The sequence below is a fragment of the Rutidosis leptorrhynchoides genome, chromosome 3, assembly GCF_046630445.1.
Source record: "Rutidosis leptorrhynchoides isolate AG116_Rl617_1_P2 chromosome 3, CSIRO_AGI_Rlap_v1, whole genome shotgun sequence".
NCBI classification, from domain to species: domain Eukaryota; kingdom Viridiplantae; phylum Streptophyta; class Magnoliopsida; order Asterales; family Asteraceae; genus Rutidosis; species Rutidosis leptorrhynchoides.
This window is the reverse complement of record NC_092335.1, coordinates 23,259,002-23,279,915: the sequence shown is the minus strand read 5'-3', so window position 1 is coordinate 23,279,915 and position 20,914 is coordinate 23,259,002. Positions and strand designations below refer to the sequence as shown.

The window sequence follows — 20,914 nt, the reverse complement described above, 5'->3', positions numbered from 1 at the left end:
GATCTCGGGACCAGTTAATTGTCGATCTCCTACTTCATTCCAACAGATAGGAGATCTACACTTCCTTCCATACAATGCTTCGAATGGTGCAGCTTTAATGCTTGCATGATAACTATTATTATACGAAAATTCTGCTAACGGTAGATACTTATCCCATCCGTTTCCAAAATCGATCACACATGCCCTGAGCATGTCTTCAAGAGTCTGAATCGTTCTTTCACTCTGCCCGTCGGTTTGCGGATGATATGCGGTACTCATATCTAAACGAGTTCCTAGTGCCTCCTGCAGTGATTGCCAGAACTTTGAGGTAAATCTACTATCACGATCGGATATAATGGAAATAGGTATTCCATGCCTTGAAACAATTTCCTTTATATACAATCGTAATAGTTTCTCCATTCTATCCGTTTCCTTTATAGGCAAGAAATGGGCAGATTTGGTAAGACGATCAACAATCACCCAAATGGTGTCGTATCCCCAGGCAGTCTTTGGTAACTTCGTGATGAAATCCATGGTAATACCATCCCATTTCCATTCTGGGATTTCTGGTTGTTGAAGTAACCCTGATGGTTTCTGGTGTTCTGCCTTGACCTTGGAACAAGTTAAACACTCCCCAACATATGTTGCAACGTCTGTCTTTAAGTTAGGCCACCAATAATGTGTCTTAAGATCTTGATACATCTTTCCAGCTCCAGGATGTATCGAGTATCTTGTCTTATGTGCCTCGTTCAATATCAACTTCCTTAATCCACCCAACTTCGGTACCCAAATACGGTTTGCAAAATATCGAATTCCATCTTCCCGTATAACGAGTTGCTTCTCATACTTCTTCATTATTTCATTTCCTATATTTTCTTTAGTAAGTGCTTCTCGTTGAACTTCTTTGATTTGTGAGTTGAGATTCATGCGAATTTTTATGTTCATCGCTCGTACTCGAATTGGTTCTCGTTCCTTTCTGCTTAGTGCGTCAGCCACCACATTCGCTTTCCCGGGATGATAACGAATTTCACAATCATAGTCGTTTATTAACTCGACCCACCTACGTTGCCTCATGTTCAGCTGTTTCTGATCAAAAATATGTTGAAGACTTTTATGATCAGTAAACACAGTGCATCTAACCCCATATAAGTAGTGTCTCCATATCTTTAACGCAAACACGACTGCTCCCAGTTCTAGATCATGCGTCGTATAATTCCGCTCGTGAATCTTCAATTGTCGAGATGCGTATGCAATAACTTTCTTTCGTTGCATAAGAACACAACCAAAACCTTGTCGCGAAGCGTCACAATATATTTCAAAATCATCGTTCCCTTCAGGTAACGATAAAATAGGCGCCGTAGTTAACTTCTTCTTCAGTAATTGAAATGCGTTCTCCTGCTCCGAGGTCCATTCGTATTTCTTCCCTTTTTGCGTTATTGCTGTCAACGGCTTAGCTATTCGGGAAAAATCTTGAATAAACCTTCTATAATAACCGGCTAAACCCAAAAATTGGCGTATCTGCATTGGTGTCTTAGGAGTCTCCCATTTTTCAATGGCTTCAATTTTTGCTGGATCAACCTGAATTCCTTTGCTACTAACAACGTGGCCAAGAAATTGCACTTCTTTCAACCAGAAAGCACATTTAGAAAATTTAGCATATAGCTGTTCTTTTCTCAACAACTCTAATATCAACCTTAAATGCTGCTCATGCTCTTGCTCACTCTTGGAATAGATAAGAATGTCATCAATGAAAACGATAACAAACTTATCTAAATACGGACTACAAACTCGATTCATGAGGTCCATGAATACAGCTGGCGCATTCGTCAATCCAAACGGCATGACCAAAAATTCGTAATGACCATAACGTGTCCGAAAAGCAGTTTTCGGAATGTCCTCTTCTTTGACACGTAGTTGATGATAGCCCGATCTTAGGTCGATTTTCGAATAAACACATGATCCCTGGAGTTGATCAAATAAGTCGTCAATTCTCGGTAGTGGATACCGATTTTTGATAGTTAACTTATTTAATTCACGATAATCTATACACATCCTAAAAGATCCATCTTTCTTTTTAACAAATAGAATCGGAGCTCCCCACGGTGAAGTACTTGGTCGTATGAATCCATGATCCAGTAATTCTTTTAACTGACTCTGAAGTTCTTTTAACTCGGACGGTGCAAGTCTATATGGAGCACGAGCCACTGGTGCGGCTCCTGGTACTAAATCTATTTGAAATTCTACAGATCTAAATGGAGGTAATCCCGGCAACTCTTCCGGAAAAACTTCAGGAAAATCTCTTGCCACAGGCACGTCGTTGATGCACTTCTCTTTTTCTTTCTTTTCGACTTTATTAACATGTGCTAAGATAGCATAGCACCCTTTCTTCAAGCACTTTTGAGCTTTCAAATAACTAATGAGTTTTAGCTTTGAGTTACCCTTCTCTCCATAAATCATCACCGGCATTCTATCCTTACAAGGAATGCGAATTGCCTTCTTGGCACACACAACTTCAGCTCCTACTTTGGACATCCAGTCCATGCCGACTATTACATCAAAACTTCCTAATTCTACGGGTATTAAGTCAATTTTAAATGTTTCTCCGGCTAAATTTATTTTACAATCACGGCAAATTTTATCGGCTTTAATTAGTTTACCATTAGCTAACTCAATCATGTACTTAGCATCTAGAGGTAATGATGAACAATTCAATTTAGCGTGAAAGTCTCTACACACGTAACTTCTATCAGCACCAGTATCAAATATAATAGATGCGGATAAGTTATTAATGGTAAACGTACCCGTAACAAGCTCCGGGTCTTCACACGCCTCTCTAGCATTAATAACAAATGCTCTTCCACGTGCAGATCCATTATTCTTCTCTGGATTCGGACACTGGCTCTTATAGTGACCTTGTTTTCCACACCCATAACAAGTAATGGTAGCCAAAGCAGTTCTATTTGCATTGGTTGCAGGAGTCTTGGTACCATTTGTATTTGTAACGAGAGCCCTACAATCTTCAGCAAGATGACCCTTTCGATTACATTTGTTGCATACCACATTACAGTAGCCAGAGTGATGTTTGTGGCATCGGTTGCATAAAGGATTTTGTCCTTTGTAACCAAAGCTTGAACCACCACCTGCACCTTGTATGGTTTCTTGTTTCTTAAAAGATTGTTGTTGGTTACCTCGATCATAATTTCCATTCCACTTTCTTTTGTTACCTGATACCTTCACATCAGTATTGGATGCTTTCTTATCCATGATGACCTGATCCATTAGCTCGTTTGCCATGGTTATAGCTTCATGAATTGTCTTAGGTTTCGATGCTGTAACGTTTGCCTTGACCTTTTTGGGCAAACCATCTTTGTACATTTCAATCTTCCGTTCTTCGGTTGGAACCAATTCAGGACATAGCAAAACTAATTCCATGAATCGCTGATTGTAGTTGGTGATTTCAGTACCAATAACCTTCAGACTTCGTAACTCATCTTCCAACTTCCTAACCTCGTTCCTTGGACAATATTCGTTGATTAACATTGTTTTGAATTCTTCCCACGGAGTATCATAAGCTACATCTCCTCCTACAGCCTTCACATAATTTTTCCACCACGTGAGTGCACTATCTTGTAAAGTGCATGATGCATACTTGGTCATGTCCTTTTCAACACAACCACTGATTTTAAACACAGTCTCCATCTTTTCTATCCATCGGGTTAAACCGATTGGTCCTTCTGTTCCACTGAATGATGAGGGCTTGCAAGCTTGAAAAGTTTTGTAAGTGCACCCCACACGAGGATTTGGGTTAACTGCAGCACCTCTTGCAGCCTCGACCCATAACATTCTGTCGTTCACTCGTTGATTGATGAGTTCCTGGATTTCTTGTTCCGTCATTCGGTTCAATCGCGCCATATTCTTCTATAAGAATGAAAAGAAAATAATTATTCACATGGAATATTATAGATGTAGTGTATATTTACAGTACATTATAGCTTATTAATAATATGAACCAGGTATTATTATAAAAGCCTTTTCTTCTTATTAGCGTTTTATAATTATATCTAGGGTAGTACCTACCCGTTAATGTCCATACTTAATAGCTTAGTACAGAATCAATTACTACCATCTAAATAATACTTAACCATGGAAAATTATTGCATTTCACACTTCACTATTTTACATATGCTTATCTTACATCGAACATTAAGCAAACCACACTAATAATATTATACAAAACATTATATGATCCCATGGTTTAATACGGCAGCGTATCGTTTGGTCTATTTTCTAGGACGTTTAGGTTCAAGGAATGGCCTAACGCTTATCCTAGCTGTCTGCCTATATTTTGGCTGTGGGGCTGAAGAACTGGATGCCGGGACAGAACGAATAGGAATAGCGGGAATAGGGGTGGTAGCGTCTAGTGGAGTTGGTGCCACATCATCCTTATTAAACTCAGGATTTGAATTTTCTAATTCATTAGCCTTTCGTTTCTTTCCTAATTCGAACTCATCTTTTGTAATTTCCTGTATTTCTTCCTCGGGTTCACTTTCCTCCTCGGGTTCACTTTCCTCCTCGGGTTCACTTTCCTCCTCGGGTTCACTTTCCTCCTCGGGTTCACTTTCCGGGTTCTCTATAGTTGGTTCATCCGGAATTTGTGAGTCTTCCCCAAAGATATTATTTTCGTCATCGGATAGGTTAATGACTGGAACACCGTCTGAAGATTCTGGTTCGGAGTCGCTGAATGTGATAACAAGTTTTGAGCCCGACATCTATCATACAACAACTAACCCATTAGTACTACATAATATTTACATATAAATTTTAACCAACAATGATAAGCAATGGTTTTTAAATCAGACCCGGTCAAAGTCCAGACTTACTAATGTATCCTAACGATTTATCGGTTAGACACACTAATGCAAACCTGGTTCGCTAAGACCACCGCTCTGATACCACATGTCATAACCCGTCCTTAACCATAAGAACGTGTTAGATAACGTATGATTTCATTGCGAGGTATTGACCTCTATATGCGACATTTTTAAAAGAGAAACTGCATATATTATACATTACAAACCATAACCATTATTTTTGTTACAAGCTTTAGACAATAAAAAGATGATTATCGTTTAGCGATAATCTTCGACTTACAAACTTTACATATAATGATAACAACACGATTTCGAGCATATTTTACAACACAAATCCTTGGGTATGCAGTTTTATTTTTGACACAAATATGCGTACGCAAGATCCTGCTCAAATTCAACATAATGCAGCGGAAGCTTTAGTAATCACCTGAGAATAGACATGTTTTAAAAGGTCAACATAAAGTTGGTGAGATATAGGTTTAATGCCGGCAGCAATATATATATATAGACCACAAGATTTCGTATATAAACAGTTTAATAAAAATATTCTAAGTGGTTGAGCACTTGGTAACCATACTTAACATTTAATCACGTCGCATATTCCCTTTATTATGAAATCTTACTACACCGTACCAAGTGTAGTCACGAAACGAAGTACTGTGCAACCGTTGAATACTGGTCGTCCAGTCCGGTTGGGGTTGTCAGGCCCGATAGATCTATCAACAGGATTCGCGTTTACAATACCGCTGTAAATATTAGTTACCAAGCTACAGGGAAGTATGCCAGTGGTACAACTCAACGTAGAATATATTTTTCAGTTACTTGTGTCCATAACGTAAAACATAAAATACATGTATTCTCATCCCGAAATATTTAGAGTTTAAAAGTGGGACTATATACTCACTTTCGTCTTGAAGATATATATATATAATTTGACTTGGTCTCCGGTTGATATCACGAACCTATCCATATATAATATATCAATACCTTTTCTTTTTAAACAAACGTCTCATATATATACTTGTTATACTTTTAATACTTTGAATAATTCCTTAGTCCGTAGTTAGCATTTCGTTGTTAGTAATTCAATTTTAATGGTTCATTTGTAGATGTTTAATATACCCGCAATGAAATAAATAAAACCCCCAATGAAATAAATAAAACCCCATCGTATATGTATTGGTCGAGATTAATCTTGACCCATGGTACCGGTGTTGTCAAATGACGTGTTGCGTACATAAAGTACCGGTGTTGTCAAATGACGTGTTGCGTACAATCATGGGATCTTATGATTAATCTTCTCGTGTTGTTTACGGGTGATCCTGAACCATATAAAATTGAATTATAAGTACATATATATAAAATATCATGTTAACTTAAAAAGATGTGATTTATTTAATTTTTTCCCAATTATTTTCGTGGCTAAACTAGTCTTGGATATCCGATTTTGTTTCGGTCATAGTTTCTTCGTTACAACTCCGTTTTCGTTGATTCAACTTGCCATCTCCTTGGATCGAGTCCCTCTTTAAGACTATGAACTGTAAATACCTTAGTTTGTATTCAAAATCACACGGCATAGGTCAAACTTTAGTGAAACTTATGAAGTTAATCATTTTCCATCATGTAAACAACCTCAAATGATTATTTTTCTAAAAATACTTATACTTTGAGTTAAATCATGAAATTTTTATGTGTTATCATATTCATAGTAAAAATCATTTTTCCAGAAAATAAACCTCCAATTCAAAGTTTAAGATGGTTTTTAATTATCCAACCCAAAACAGCCCCCGGTTGCACTCCGACGTCGTAAATTCAGTTTTTAAGGTGTTCTTTGAAAAACCAAGTTATACCTTGTTAAGTTAGCATATAATTAAGATATGTTACAGGTCTTGAAGTATTTTAAAAGTTAAGTTAGAAGGATCTATTTAGTTTGCGAACAAGTTTGAAATCATTCAAATTCAAACTATGTTCTAGTTTATAAACTCTTATATATATAGCTTTAAATATATGAATTGAAAAAGAGTTGAAGTAGAGTTTTTACCTCAAGTTTAAAATGTAAAGTTGCTGGAAAGAAGTAGTAAAATAAAAGTTGAGAGAGTTCTTGCAAGTGTGTGTGAAAATTGGAAGTAAAATTTGGAAAATGAATGTGTAAAAATGAGTTAGAAATGGTGCGTATTTATAGGCTTGAAAATTTGGTTTTTAGTGAAAATATCTAAGATAAGTTAAAATTTATTATGTCATGAATGACATATTATTCCAATAATTGAAGATTTCTATTGGTATATACCAATAGTAAATACTTCTAGAAGCTGTGTATAGTACCCTAGATATACGTATAGGATTATTGAGGAAACGGAACGAGAATTCAAATATAACTATATTTTGTAAATATACTTATATTGTTTTATGTATAAAAGCCCTTTAAAAAGGATTAAATACATTACTTATACGATATATGTATAAACATTATAAATCATCAGTATTTATGTCAAATAACGTTACGTAGGTTATTGTTTTGAAAACTTAAGTTAGTAGTTTCAAAATATACTTATGACTTTTTGTTATTAATACAAAATGAGATATTAAAACATCCTTAGATCATGTTAAATATATATAAATACATATATATACATAAACGTATAATTATCGTATGTTATATAGTTCGTGATATCATCGGTCAAATTGGACGGTCAAACGTTGTGTAAAACTCTTTTCGAAGACATAAGTCTCAACAATTTGGATTGCTTGTCATGTTGGTAAGGTTTAATTTATGTAAATATTAATCTTATAAATATAGAATGATCGAAAAAGTGCGGGTCATTACAAAATAGTTTAATGATAGGTACTAAGTGAACGTAAATGCTAAAGTTATTTAGTTTAATGACCCGTGAAACCACATAGTCCGACTAAGAAACTTGTCAGATGAACATTTCATCAAACACCTAAAATTCATATTTAACAATTCACATCCAATCATAAGAGATAATATTGGTTGTCATTTTATTTTAAAAATATAAATTAAAATATAAATGTAGAATTTGTTCCTTTTGCTAACTTTTATACCTTCTCGTACTAAATTCAAAATAATTAGTTAAAATAATTTAAAATTATTTAATTTTAATAATTAAAATAATTAATAATAATAATTAATTAATAAGATTTAATTTTAATTCAAAATTATTTAGATTAATGACATCATCCATCATGCTTAGATTTTTTTCTTTTTCTTTTTAATTTTTTCTTAATAAATGAATTAGCCTAATAATGACATCATCATTTTAGAAATATAATAAAAACTATAGATAGATTGATGGATAAAATCAAGGGCAAATTTCATAAAAAGGTAACATATTATACCAGTTTTCTATTTTCGGTAATATATTTCATTTCGCTATAAAAAAGGAGTGTGTTTTCGAATGTTAATCAAAAAGAGGGGTGTCGTTAACTTTTGTTAACTTTCTCAGTTAAGTGTCAACTTTTCATAACATGTCAAGTCCTTTATCGACCAACGTTTTCAAATCCCGATTTCGCCGCACGTTTTTGACGCGCGATTCCGACACTCATTTTCGAGGCCTGTTTTTCGATGCGTGTTTTTCGATGCGCATTTTTAGACGTGTTTTTCGATGCGTGTTTTTTCCATATAAAGTAATTCCCAAAGATATAATCTAAAATGGCAACATTTCGATACGCGCCGAAATAGCGCCTCGAGAACGCACGTCGAAATCGAGCCTAGGACGCTCGTCGAAATCGCGAGTTGAAAACGTGCCACGATCGACGCGCATCAAAAATGCCGCTTGAAAAACGCGCTTCGAAAACGCAAGTTGAAAACGCGCCTTGAAAACGCAGATCAAAAACCCTTATCGTAACCGCGAGTCGATAACGTGCGTCAAAATTGCGAGTTGAAAACGTTGGTCGATAAAGGACTTGACATGTTATGCAAAGTTGACACTTAACTGAGAAAGTTAACAAAAGTTAACGGCACTCCTCTTTTTGATTAACTTTTGAAAAATGACTCCTTTTTTTATAGCGATGTAGAGACCCGTCCTAATCCATCCGGACGAAGTCCATATCGATTATAAACGATTCACAACAGTTGATTACATCGCGAGGTACTTGACCTCTATATGATACATTTTACAAACATTTCATTCGTTTTTGAAAAGACAATCTTTCATTACATCGAAAGTTGACGGCAGGCATACCATTTCATAATATATCTAACTATAATTGACTTAATAACAATCTTGATGAACGCAACGACTCGAATGCAACGTCTTTTGAAATATGTCATGAATGACTCCAAGTAATATCTCAAAGATGACCAAATGCACAGCGGAAGATTTCTTTCATACCTGAGAATAAACATGCTTTAAAGTGTCAACCAAAAGGTTGGTGAGTTCATTAGTTTAACATAAATAGTCATTTCCATCATTTTAATAGACCACAAGATTTTCTTTTATCATAAATATACGTCTCATGCATAGAGACAAAAATATCATTCATATGGATTGAACACCTGGTAACCGACGTTAACTTTAATGCATAGAATATCCCCAAACAGAACCTCTCGTCTGTTTAATAATAATCTCGAAGTACTAAAGCATTCGTACCCCGAATGGGACTTGTCAAGGTCCATAGATCTATCTTTAGGATTCGCGTCAATTAGGGGCCATTTCCCTAAATTCTTAGGTTACCAGACTTGAAGGGCGATATTCGGTTAATAATCCAACCATAGAATGTAATTTTAAGTACTTGTGTCTATTTCGTAAAACATTTATAAAAGCAGCGCATGTATTCTCAGTCCCAAAAATGTATATTGCAAAAGCATTTAAAAAGGGAGCAAATGAAACTCACAATACTGTATTTTGTAGTAAAAATACATATGACGACATTGAACAATGCAGGGTTGGCCTCGGATTCACGAACCTATATCAATTATATATATTAATACATATAATCGTACTCGAACAAATACTTATATTATTATTATTGATAATTTTTATCTTATTAACTTATATATTTTATTATATATTTATCTTGTATATTTTAGATAAATAGAAGTATTAATATAATTAAATTATGGGTGTTAAATGTATTTTTATATAATTACTCTTTGGTTTCCAAAATACTAATTATAATAGCACTGGAATAATTATAATGATAATAATAATAATTTTCATACTACTACTAATAATAATGATAGTATTAATAATAGTTTTTATAAAAATATATATTTAAAGTAATGATACTTTTAATAATAATTATATTAATTTTTAACAATAACAGTACTTGTTAATGTTATTCATATTAACGAAAATGATAATATTGATAATAATACTTATGTCAATACTAATAATAGTGAATATTATAAGATAATACTAATAATAATAATAAATTGTATTATTTTAATAATAATAATAATAATAATAATAATAATAATAATAATAATAATAATAATCATAATAATCATAATCATAATCAAAATAATGATAATAATATTAAACTGTTACAATTTATATTTTTAGTACTACTTATAATACTAATGATAATAATAATATTAACAATAATTATACTTACATAGTCATAAAAATAATAATAGATGATAAATAATAATAATAATAATAAAAATTATATTTTTAATTGATATTCTAATAATAATCGATATTCATAATACTAATACTTGGTAATAATAATAATACCAATAATAACACTAATACTTAATAATATTACAAATACTAATAATGGTAATCAATAACGATAATAATTTATATTTATAATAATAATAATAATAATAATAATAATAACAACAACTAGTTAAAGACCCGCGATTTCGCGGGATTTTTGAAAGTTGAAATTGTTTATTAATATCATATTATATTGTATTTGGAAGGTGTTCGAGTTTATACATGCTTTCGTTAACATCAAACTTGAGCAAGTTCTAGTATCGGAAGCGGATCCTAAATTGGTTAATGAATTCATTTCATTCAAAACTCCTGTCATGTATCAATTCACCAACTCATTGCTTCTTTCAATACAAGTAACTAAATTCAACTATGTGCATCAAATAATTTGTGATGTTTGAAATGATATAGGTGTATAGACAAAGAGTTATTTGTTATGAATTACTGTATAATTTTTTACACGATGATAAGCGTCCACAAAATCCAATAGCTCATATTGAATACAATTAACGTGAATCATATATTAGTCACATTCAACGGGTCATTGTGACTACTAAGTTGATTGTTCGTGGTAATGTTCAGATGATAAAGTTATTATGCAAAAGCTAGTAGAAGGTAGAACCAAACAAAAACTATAGGTTACATGTACTGGTTACATTACTTTTAAAAACCCATTAAATATTCAACATGATTTAAGAGTAGTTAAATCATACCTTAAAATGATAGTAAATATACATCATTTATACAGATTACAGATTTAATTAATAAATCCAATGTACAGATTACAGATCTCAAATGATAATATTAGCTAACCCTAACCTAAACCCTAAACATTACGTGGTATAATTTAAACCATAAAAATCTAAAGCTTACACCTTAAAATCTAAACCCTACACCTTAAACCCCAAACTCTTCTAAATCCTTTGAATTAAATTAAAAACTAAATCTAAACTCTAACCATAAACCCTATGCCCTAAAATCTAAACCTTAGAATCTAATATTAAACCCTAAATCTAAACCCAAAACCCTAAACCTAAACTCTAAACCCTAAAATTCAAACCCTAAACCCTAAATCTAAACCAAAAACTCTAAACCCTACACCCTAAATCTAAACCTTAAACCCTAAACCGTAACATAAACTCTAAAAACACTAAACCCTAAACCCTAAAATATAAACCCTAAGCCCTAAAATCTAAACTCTAAACCTAAACCCTAAACCCTAAATCTAAACCCAAAACCCTACACTCCAGAATCTAAACCCTATACACCAACCTAAACTCTAAACCCTAAATCTAAACCCAAAACCCTAAACATAAACTCTAAACCCTAAAATCCAAACCCTAAACCCTAAATCAAAACCATAAACCCTAACCTAAACTCTAAATCTAAACCCTAAACCTAAACTCTAAACCCTACACCCTAACTCTAAACCCTAACCATAAACTCTAAGCCCTAAAATATAAACCTTGAACCCTAGAATCTAAACCCTAAACCCCAAACCTAAACCCAAAACCCTACACCTTACAATAACCCTAAATCTAAACCCAAAATCCTACACCCTATAATCTAAACCATAAACCTCAAATATAAACCCTAAACCTAAACTCTTAACCCTAAAATCTAAACCCTAAATCTAAACTCCAAACCCTAAATCTAAACCCAAAACTCTAAACCTAAACTCTAAACCTTATACCCTAAATCTAAACCCTAACCTAAACCCTAAAAACTTTAAACCCTAGCCCTAAACCCTAAGCCCTAAAATATAAACCCTAGAATCTAAACCCTAAACCCTAAATCTAAACCCAAAACACTACACCCTAGAATCTAAACCCCAACCTAAACCTTAAACCCTAAATCTAAACCCAAAACCCAAAACTCTAAACCTAAACTCTAAGTTCTAAACCCTAAACCCTAACTTAAACCCTAAATATAAACTCAAAAACCTTAACCTAAACTCTAAACCCTACACCCTAATCCAAACCCTAACCCTAACCTAAACCCTAAAACTCTAAACCCCAACCCTAAACCCTTAGCCCTACAAATATAAACCCTAAACCCTATAATCTAAACCCTAAATCTAAAACCAAAACCCTACACCCTAGAATCTAAAACCTAACCTAAACCCTAAATCTAAACCCTGCGCCATTTTTCATGAGTTTTTGCTTACGCTTGCTTGAATTCGTGGTGTTTTATGGCCTATGTTTAATGTTTCCTGTGTAAGCATCACCAAAAAGTGGTTAATTTCAAATTTAGTTGAATTCATAGACCTTAAACACTAAACCATAAACTCTAAACCCTAAACACTAAACCCAAAACCCTAAACACTAAACCCTAAACTCTAAACCCTAAACATTATGAAAGTTTTTTTATGAAAGTTTTTTTAGTTTATCTAAATATACATTGTTTAGCATCTAAACACTAAACCTTAAACACTAAACCCTAAACTCTAAACCCTAAACACTAAACCCAAAACCCTAAACACTAAACCCAAAACCCTAAACCCTAAACACTAAACCCTTAATCCCTAAACACTAAACTCTAAACCCTAAACCCTATATCTAAACCCTAAATCCTAAACCTTAAACACTAAACCCTACACACTAAACACTAAACCTTAAACACTAAATCCTTAACTCTAAACCTTAAACAATAAACCCAAAACCCTAAACACTAAACCCTACACACTAAACCTTAAACCCTAAGCATAAAACCTTAAACCCTATATCTAAACCCCAAATCCTAAACCCTAAACACTAAACCCTAAACACAGAACACTAAACCCTAAACTCTTAACCCTAAACACTAAACCCTAAACCCTAAACCCTATACCCTAAACACTAAACCCTACACACTAAAACCTAAACCCTATACACTAAACTCTAAACCCTAAACCCTAAATCCTAAACCGTAAATCAACCCAAAACCCTTAACCACCAACCGTTTACCTTACACACTAAACCCTGAATCCTAACGTAAACCTTAAAGACTCTAAACCCTAAAACCAAAAATATAAACCCTAAACCACAAAATCTAAACTCTAAACCCTAAACATAAACCCTAAATCTAAACTCAAAACCCTAAATATTGTGATACATTAATTTTAATGATAACACAATCAATAATATAACATTTTAAATGTTTAAAAATATAAATAAAAAAACCAACATTAGACATTGTAATAGCCTCATCAAACAACATTTCCTTTTCACAAATTGATTATGTTGTGTCCTGATTATCATATTGCTTAGTAGATTCGTATGACAATTCATTGTCAGCTTTTATTTTCTTCGGTACATTCAAAGGATCATACATCATCATGTAATGAATAACCAGAGATATAAACTAATCCTTGTTTGACTTTCTAAAATCAAACCTCTTATACAGTTATAAGTCGTATTCTTTTGCAAGGTCAACAACTGATGGTTGAAGTTTTTCTTTCATGGGCATCAGCGTCACAATCTTGCATAAAGTTAAGATGATTCCATTTTTGAGTAGAATAAAAGATACTCATTATTACAAACATTACATCAACCTGAAATTCCTTGTATTAGCCGTTATTACACATTTGTCATTTAAAATATAAATTCATTCAAAAAAGTTTGTTTACTATAATAAGAAACCAAACCGAACATTACCATCTTGAAAAAGAGACAATGACCCAATATCAGTTATTGATGTGCGACGAACTTTCAACACTACCATTGTAAAATTATGGAAAACTGACTCATAGATTAATATCTACTCTTTTATTTCCTTTTTCACCATTGGTATAATTTACTCTTTTATAGATAAGTTTTTGTTTTTCGATAAAGTTAGCACTAATAATGATAAATTGTATAATACAATGACAATGGGAAAAACTCATTATAATTGATAACATTAGTATCGAAGCATTATTATTGAAGACGTTAGTATTGAATACAATTAAAATGCAAACAATCAATTATTTACGTTCAATGATGGACAGTTTCTTGAACATTGCTATCATACAAATCCAAGTAGACTGCTTCAACTTTTGACACCACCAACACTCTGCAATATCATAATAGTTGGAAAAGCTTATCCAAAAAGCAAGAGGCGTAAATAACCCATCAACCGCAGCCATAAATAGAGCTCGTGCGTTGTACGGCAAGAAAATCACTAAAAATTACTATCATTTTGCTTGAACGGTTAGTATTGTGAAATACTTGTATTAATTACAAGAATGCAAACCATAGAATGAAAACATGCTTAATGTGCATAGGATTCATTGGTGGGTTAACTATAATATAGATTCAAAGGCAAAAATATAATAAAAGATACAGTCCTTGCGATGCATGTAAGGTCATGTGTAATAATCAAATGAGTGTTTTACAAATTCTTAGGGTGCTATAAACAAATTATCAAAGTAATATAAGCCATAAACAACTATATGAACAGCAATGTTGGAAAAAACATTTCAGATAACATAAATTAATCAAAATACTAAATTTAATTTCATGTAACATATCTATAACATACTACGTAATAAACATGAACAAAGTCAATAAATCATAACACGATTTAAATGTACAATACAAAATAAAATGATAGCGCTTTCAAAGATAGCACTCTAAGATATTGTTACCTAAAAAATAAATGAACAAAACACTAACGTTATAGAAAATGGCTGAAATCTACATCATATCATATGATGTACTCTACCACATTACATGCATACAGCCGGCAATGGTCATGTAAACCCGCAACGCCCTTTGTATAAAAAGCCACTCAAATTTTGAAGTTTTTAAGCCCACATACGTCTGCACCTGGATTAGCCATTCAAGGAATGACTCAACCAACAAAAATGAATTTTCAACATAGAAGAAACGAAGTGCTTGAATTTCTCATTCAATCTGCATAAAATGTTCCTGCAAAAAAATGCCAGAGACATCTGGATCTGGATTATTATAACATATGCATGACATATGCAAATCCTTAGATCACCTCGACCATTGTAAGTATTTTAAGAGGGTTATTTGATAAAAATAATTTTAAACTAATGGTTATTAGTTTTAAATAAGATGAGATGATAATTGATAGCTCAAATCGACCAATTCATGATGATTATATCGATATTTTTTGAGCATGATATCACGTACCTCTAAACATAAAACTTAGCCATTCCCCCACCCATTGTCATGGTAATATCCTAGATTACATCATGATAAATGCAGCACATATGGAGCAAGGTAGTTGAGTTTTATAATAATTAGGATTGAAAACCAAGATTATAAGAAACATATGAGTAGTTAAATATATTACGTTGATTCATGATTTATCAATTTTATTAGTGATATACGATTCATAATCTCGAGTTATCAAAGAATATATCAAAAATTATATCAATAGTTATCATTTAAATGATGATATAACTTATCTATTGTTTCTTTAACATTATTTATTTCACCCCATTAATTATTAGATTTGTCGTATATAATAAGAATGAATTATCCTTTCCTTAAGTAGATGGGTCGATATTGTTGCGTGTGGAAAAGTAGTCTATCACCTAATGTGTCAAGATAGGCTAGTCAAATGAGTTGGAATGTTGTGTGACGGGTCCTATTTGTAAATGTAGGAGATGGTGAAATGTGATAACTGACAACAGTGAATGATCCACATCAAGAAATTAGTTTGACTACATAGAATGAGTATGTGTGTTATGTTAAAATGTGCAAGTAGTAACAAAAGTTTTTGATAATATTAAAAAAAAAAGCAGTAATACGGTTGGTAATGATATTGTTTCGACCAATTACCGGTCAATATTAGAACTATAAAAAGATGAAAAATATGGTCATTATGTTTTGGTCAAGCCAATAGTTTGTGACCCATAGCTAATATAACCACTATTGATCAAATCTCATATTGATCTAGGAGTATTACCCAACCCGTCTAACTCGCCCATTTTCCCACATCTAGTCATTAAATTACATACATAGCATATTAATGAGAAACCATGGTGACAATATGCAGCATAAGTCGCCATGACTCAAAATCATATAAGCTAGATAAACACATGTTCTATTCCATAGTGAACACGTCATGAATCAATTACTTAAACATACTTGCATATACACATCAAATTAAGGAAAGAAACTAACCAAGTATAATACAAAGTTCAAAACACGATTTTTCAACAAATCCAAATTGGCAGCTTTATGTAAAGCATTCAATATTTCAAGCACATCTAATCATCACAAAAAAAATAAACATGAGTAGTAAATTGTAATCCTAATCTTATCTTGATCGATATTAGTTGTTTTATAGAAATTTTAGCATGTACTGATAATGACTTATTTCAAAAAACCCATGTTTGACACTTTACCCAAATCGCCAACCCGCCCAAGTTGCCACTAATAGTTATCTCTCATTTTGTGAAAGGAGTAGATCCACCTTGAATATTTTCCAAATAAGGACATTTTTATATAAAAATGAGAACTGTATAATGACCTATCAAAAAAAGAAGAGAAAAGGAGTCAAGACTACCTAAAAAAAGATACGGATAACTAAAAATAAAAATAACAAAATAATAATAATTCTTTCAAGTAGAGCACACCAATTTGCTAGTGACTGGGTGCTTAAAGGCTACATACCTCTGTGTTTAAAAATTCATTCGAAGACCATCAATTCCATGGATAATGTTCCTACAAAGAAACAAACCTAAGTTGCATGCACCTCTTGGCCTTGAAGCATGTAAGCTATCAACACAAAGATTAACAGACAGTAGACCTATAAGTGAGATGAAGATCAACAATTAAAATGATTATCTAACCATAACGAACTTCAATTCTCATTTAGTGCGGTTAAATTCAAATCAGATCTGAACCCAACAATTAATGTTATAATCAGTTACTTGCTATGTAAAATCAAACTTATGAAACTTATAGTTAACACGGGTCAGTTTTAACTGAAAGTATCACTCTATGGCCTCTAATGTAAATTACTATGTATAAAACATTAGCTTTACGTTTTTATTAAATGAAAAAAAATTGAGTCATTGGGCATCAAAAGATTACTTACTTCTCGAATTGTAGGCACTATCGGTGTTATTACTTTTTGTTCTTTGTTTATTATCACAAACTAAATCCTAATTCGTAACATATTCCTCATTTATCTGACTTTTGGTCATATTCAATAACATAAACACATAATTGTAGTTTGATTTACTTTCAAAGTAATAATCGTTTAAATTCCAACCAAATCAAAAACAATGATTAATTAAAACAATTCCAGATGGGTATATTCATATCCGCCTAAGTTGTTTACTATCCAATGTTTACTTTAGAAGATACTTAACCTCCATCGAAGCCAATTTAGCAGCCCCGGTTGAACAAAGCGGTGAAGTGACACTTCCTAGACAGCCGCTTAAGCATTTCAATACAAAATATATAAAAAACACCTTATATAACATAAATAAGTAGCTTATAATATGAAGATGTACCTCATAGGAGCTGTAGAAGTGCTTGTTTGTGCAGTTGTCGAAAATTACTCGTACAACACGAAAAATCTGCAACACAGCTTCCCTTGGGAATGGAGGGTCAGACTGCAAGAAATCATCCTCAACTTGCAAATCTTTCCTGGGTTTTATGTATTTCTCGAAGAAAGTATCGAAGTGGTTAAATAGTTTGAGCCAGTGATGATAGTCTCCCTGCATCAGCAAAAATGGTCACGCTCAACCAATATACAAGCAAAAAAAGTAGAACAACTTAAATAGAATTTGAAATATATCTTGTCAAAATCCCAGAAGAAGCTTTTCAAAGGCTCTTCAATACTTTCAAGCGGAACAGCAATCACCCCATTAATGAAAGACACGATTTTTAGAGGTTGATACACAGTAAATATAAACGATGTATCAATAAACATCAAATATATCATCAAATTCACACTAATAAAACATGGATGTTGCAAATATATCATATATACAGCTCATTTAAACGACTTTAAATTATGAAAAAGAAATATTTTCCCACAGCATAAACAAATGTCCAAATGAACACATCAGTTTCAAAAGTTCATAGAAGACAGAACTACATGACTTTTTAAATAACATACAAACTCATTATTTAATCATACAGAATTACATGCAACACACACTAATGTTCAAATAGTACCAATGTATCAACATCAGTTTCAATTTTTCTCTACTTTAAAAAAAAAAACCCTAATTTATAAAATAAACCCTAAACTACAACACTCAATTACACATGTTGAATAATATAATTAATTATAAAACACTAAACACAACAGTAATAAGATCACTAACCACTTCTGTCGCCCTCCGTCTTCGCAACTTCATATTGAAATCGACCTCATAAATAGCATTTGTTTACACACCGATCTATTCGTTAATCGTACGATTAAAACTATATACAATCAATCAGTTAATCAATTTGATGATCGAATTAAACAAATGATCAATCGAGACACAAGAAATTAAATAAGAGGTTCGATTAATAAAAATTGACTACTATTTGTATAACAAACAGCAAACGATGATTTTATTATACAAAACTCAAGCAATTGAATGTGATTATGTTACCTGGCAAATATCACAAAAAGGAGGTTGATCGGAGGAATTGTTAAGGGAGAAACGAATCGGTATGAATTAGTTGATTGGGAGCGGATGGAATGAAACCCCCAATTTTGTTATATGTTCCCGTGTTTTTTTTTTATTAGAAGGTTATTTTAGGGACCGGGTGTTTGTAAAATTGATTTATTAGCTAATTATTTTAGTAGATGATTAAGGGCCGTTACATCAAGGGGTATTGTAATGTAATTTTCTAATTTAACGGTAATTAACGGAGTTTTGAAAACAATTATTAGCTAATCGAGACCCTCTTTTAATGTATATACTGATAATAATAATAATAATAATGATTTTTAAAGTTATGGAACTACCTTAAAACCTCTTTTTAAAAAAAATGCACCTAGCAGGGATCGAACCGAGACCTCTCGCTCAACCGCTAACACCCAAGACCATTCTGCTGTTTCTGTCTTTCCTGAATTATATAGGAATTCAATTTCATTTAACCCGTTTATTCGACTGTTTCCAATTTTCTTCTTCTCAGCATCAACTAGATCGACCAGGGATAAAACCAATCAAACAACGAGTTACTTAATTGATTTTATAATTCTAAAACGTAACAAAGACACTGGTAACCATTGATATTAATTAATAGACACAAGAGAAATCAGAAAAATAAAATAAAACTGTGGAAAAAAACCCGATTATAACTCAGACATTGAATTCAAAATCCAAACAGTTTTAGCTTCAAGTTTATACATGAAATAAGCTTTAAATTCTCCTTAGAAGCTTTAGGGATCATCAATTTAATCAGAAACATAAAAACGATATTGGATTTCACAAAAAACAAAACGTTTGACTTTTTAAGATTATAGTTTGACTCAAAAATTCGATTTTAATTCAAATAATTTGGGAGCTGAAATCTTGCAGTTATATTCAATAGAAGATTTCTAACATAACCTCATTTATAGATTTTTAAAATTTATTCTAATTCATGCTATTGAATAACCCGGTTAATATAGTTATGAACACCAAATCAAATTTTAACTTATAGATAGTTTTAGATTATAATTACAACACGAAAAAGGTTTTAAATCCATAGTATAAACTTTCTGCATCACCAATTAATCTTAAAACATAAAAACAAGTTCAAATTTTAAGATGAACGATTCAGTTGACTTTTTAAATTTAATATTTGACTTCAAAATTCGAAATCAACACAAAGAATTGGGACATGAAAACTTACAGATGGTTTATTTAGATCATTCCTAATAGAACCGCATTTTTACATTTTGACAATTCATCCAAAATCGAGCTTTTGTTAATTTGGACCAAGAACAGAGGCAGTCGTATGTTTTCTGTGTTTTTGGTTTCATTCCCTTACAAATTACAGAGTTATATATTTAATATGAACAATTTTCTGTTTTTGAGCATGATTGAGAATGACAGGTAACAAAATTCGACAATTACAAAAATGGATCACAGTATGGAAAGAGATGGACAACTGATTGGTATACTTTATAAAAGTTTATATATTTTATGCATATAACTGTAACTCTATATTTATATATATATATATATATATATATATATATATATATATATATATATATATATATATATATATATATATATATAATACAGTATTCATAAATATCTGTTTGTATATATCTGCATATAAGTTCATAATTTTGGTATATAACAAGTGTAACTAGATTAATATTACTAATAATAATAATATTACTAATAATAATAATATCATTGATCTATGAACTAGTAATAATAATAATAATGATACTTTCAATAAAATTTTATCATAATGATAATAAAATGACAACAAT

The 20,914-nt window shown here is 32.0% G+C and overlaps 1 protein-coding gene across 4 annotated transcripts; it reads right to left on the bottom strand.

The window, feature by feature from the left end:
* Positions 1–15,044: 15,044 nt before the first annotated feature.
* On the bottom strand, positions 15,045–19,217 carry LOC139895846 (E3 ubiquitin-protein ligase UPL1-like). Of its 4 annotated transcripts, none has more exons than XM_071878397.1 (6): positions 19,089–19,217; positions 18,813–18,912; positions 17,991–18,197; positions 17,143–17,278; positions 16,651–16,736; positions 15,045–15,420 (listed from the first exon to the last, which is right to left on the bottom strand). In XM_071878397.1, exons 2-4 carry the CDS (start codon positions 18,843–18,845, stop codon positions 17,210–17,212), a joined length of 309 nt encoding a protein of 102 aa, XP_071734498.1. In that variant the 5' UTR covers positions 18,846–18,912; positions 19,089–19,217; the 3' UTR covers positions 15,045–15,420; positions 16,651–16,736; positions 17,143–17,209. The 4 variants fall into 4 exon arrangements, with proteins under 4 accessions (XP_071734498.1, XP_071734501.1, XP_071734499.1 ...); XM_071878400.1 differs by having other exon boundaries at positions 17,143–17,193; XM_071878398.1 differs by lacking the exon at positions 16,651–16,736.
* Positions 19,218–20,914: the final 1,697 nt, after the last annotated feature.

Excerpts from the sequence above, each read along its gene's own strand:
- LOC139895846 (XM_071878397.1), bottom strand. The coding sequence starts at position 18,845 with ATGAAGTTGCGAAGACGGAGGGCGACAGAAGTG. Across the intron at positions 18,198-18,812 it reads GACGGAGGGCGACAGAAGTG|GGAGACTATCATCACTGGCT; the intron begins GTTAGTGATCTT and ends TTGCTGATGCAG. Across the intron at positions 17,279-17,990 it reads ACTTCTACAGCTCCTATGAG|GTCTACTGTCTGTTAATCTT; the intron begins GTACATCTTCAT and ends TCTCACTTATAG.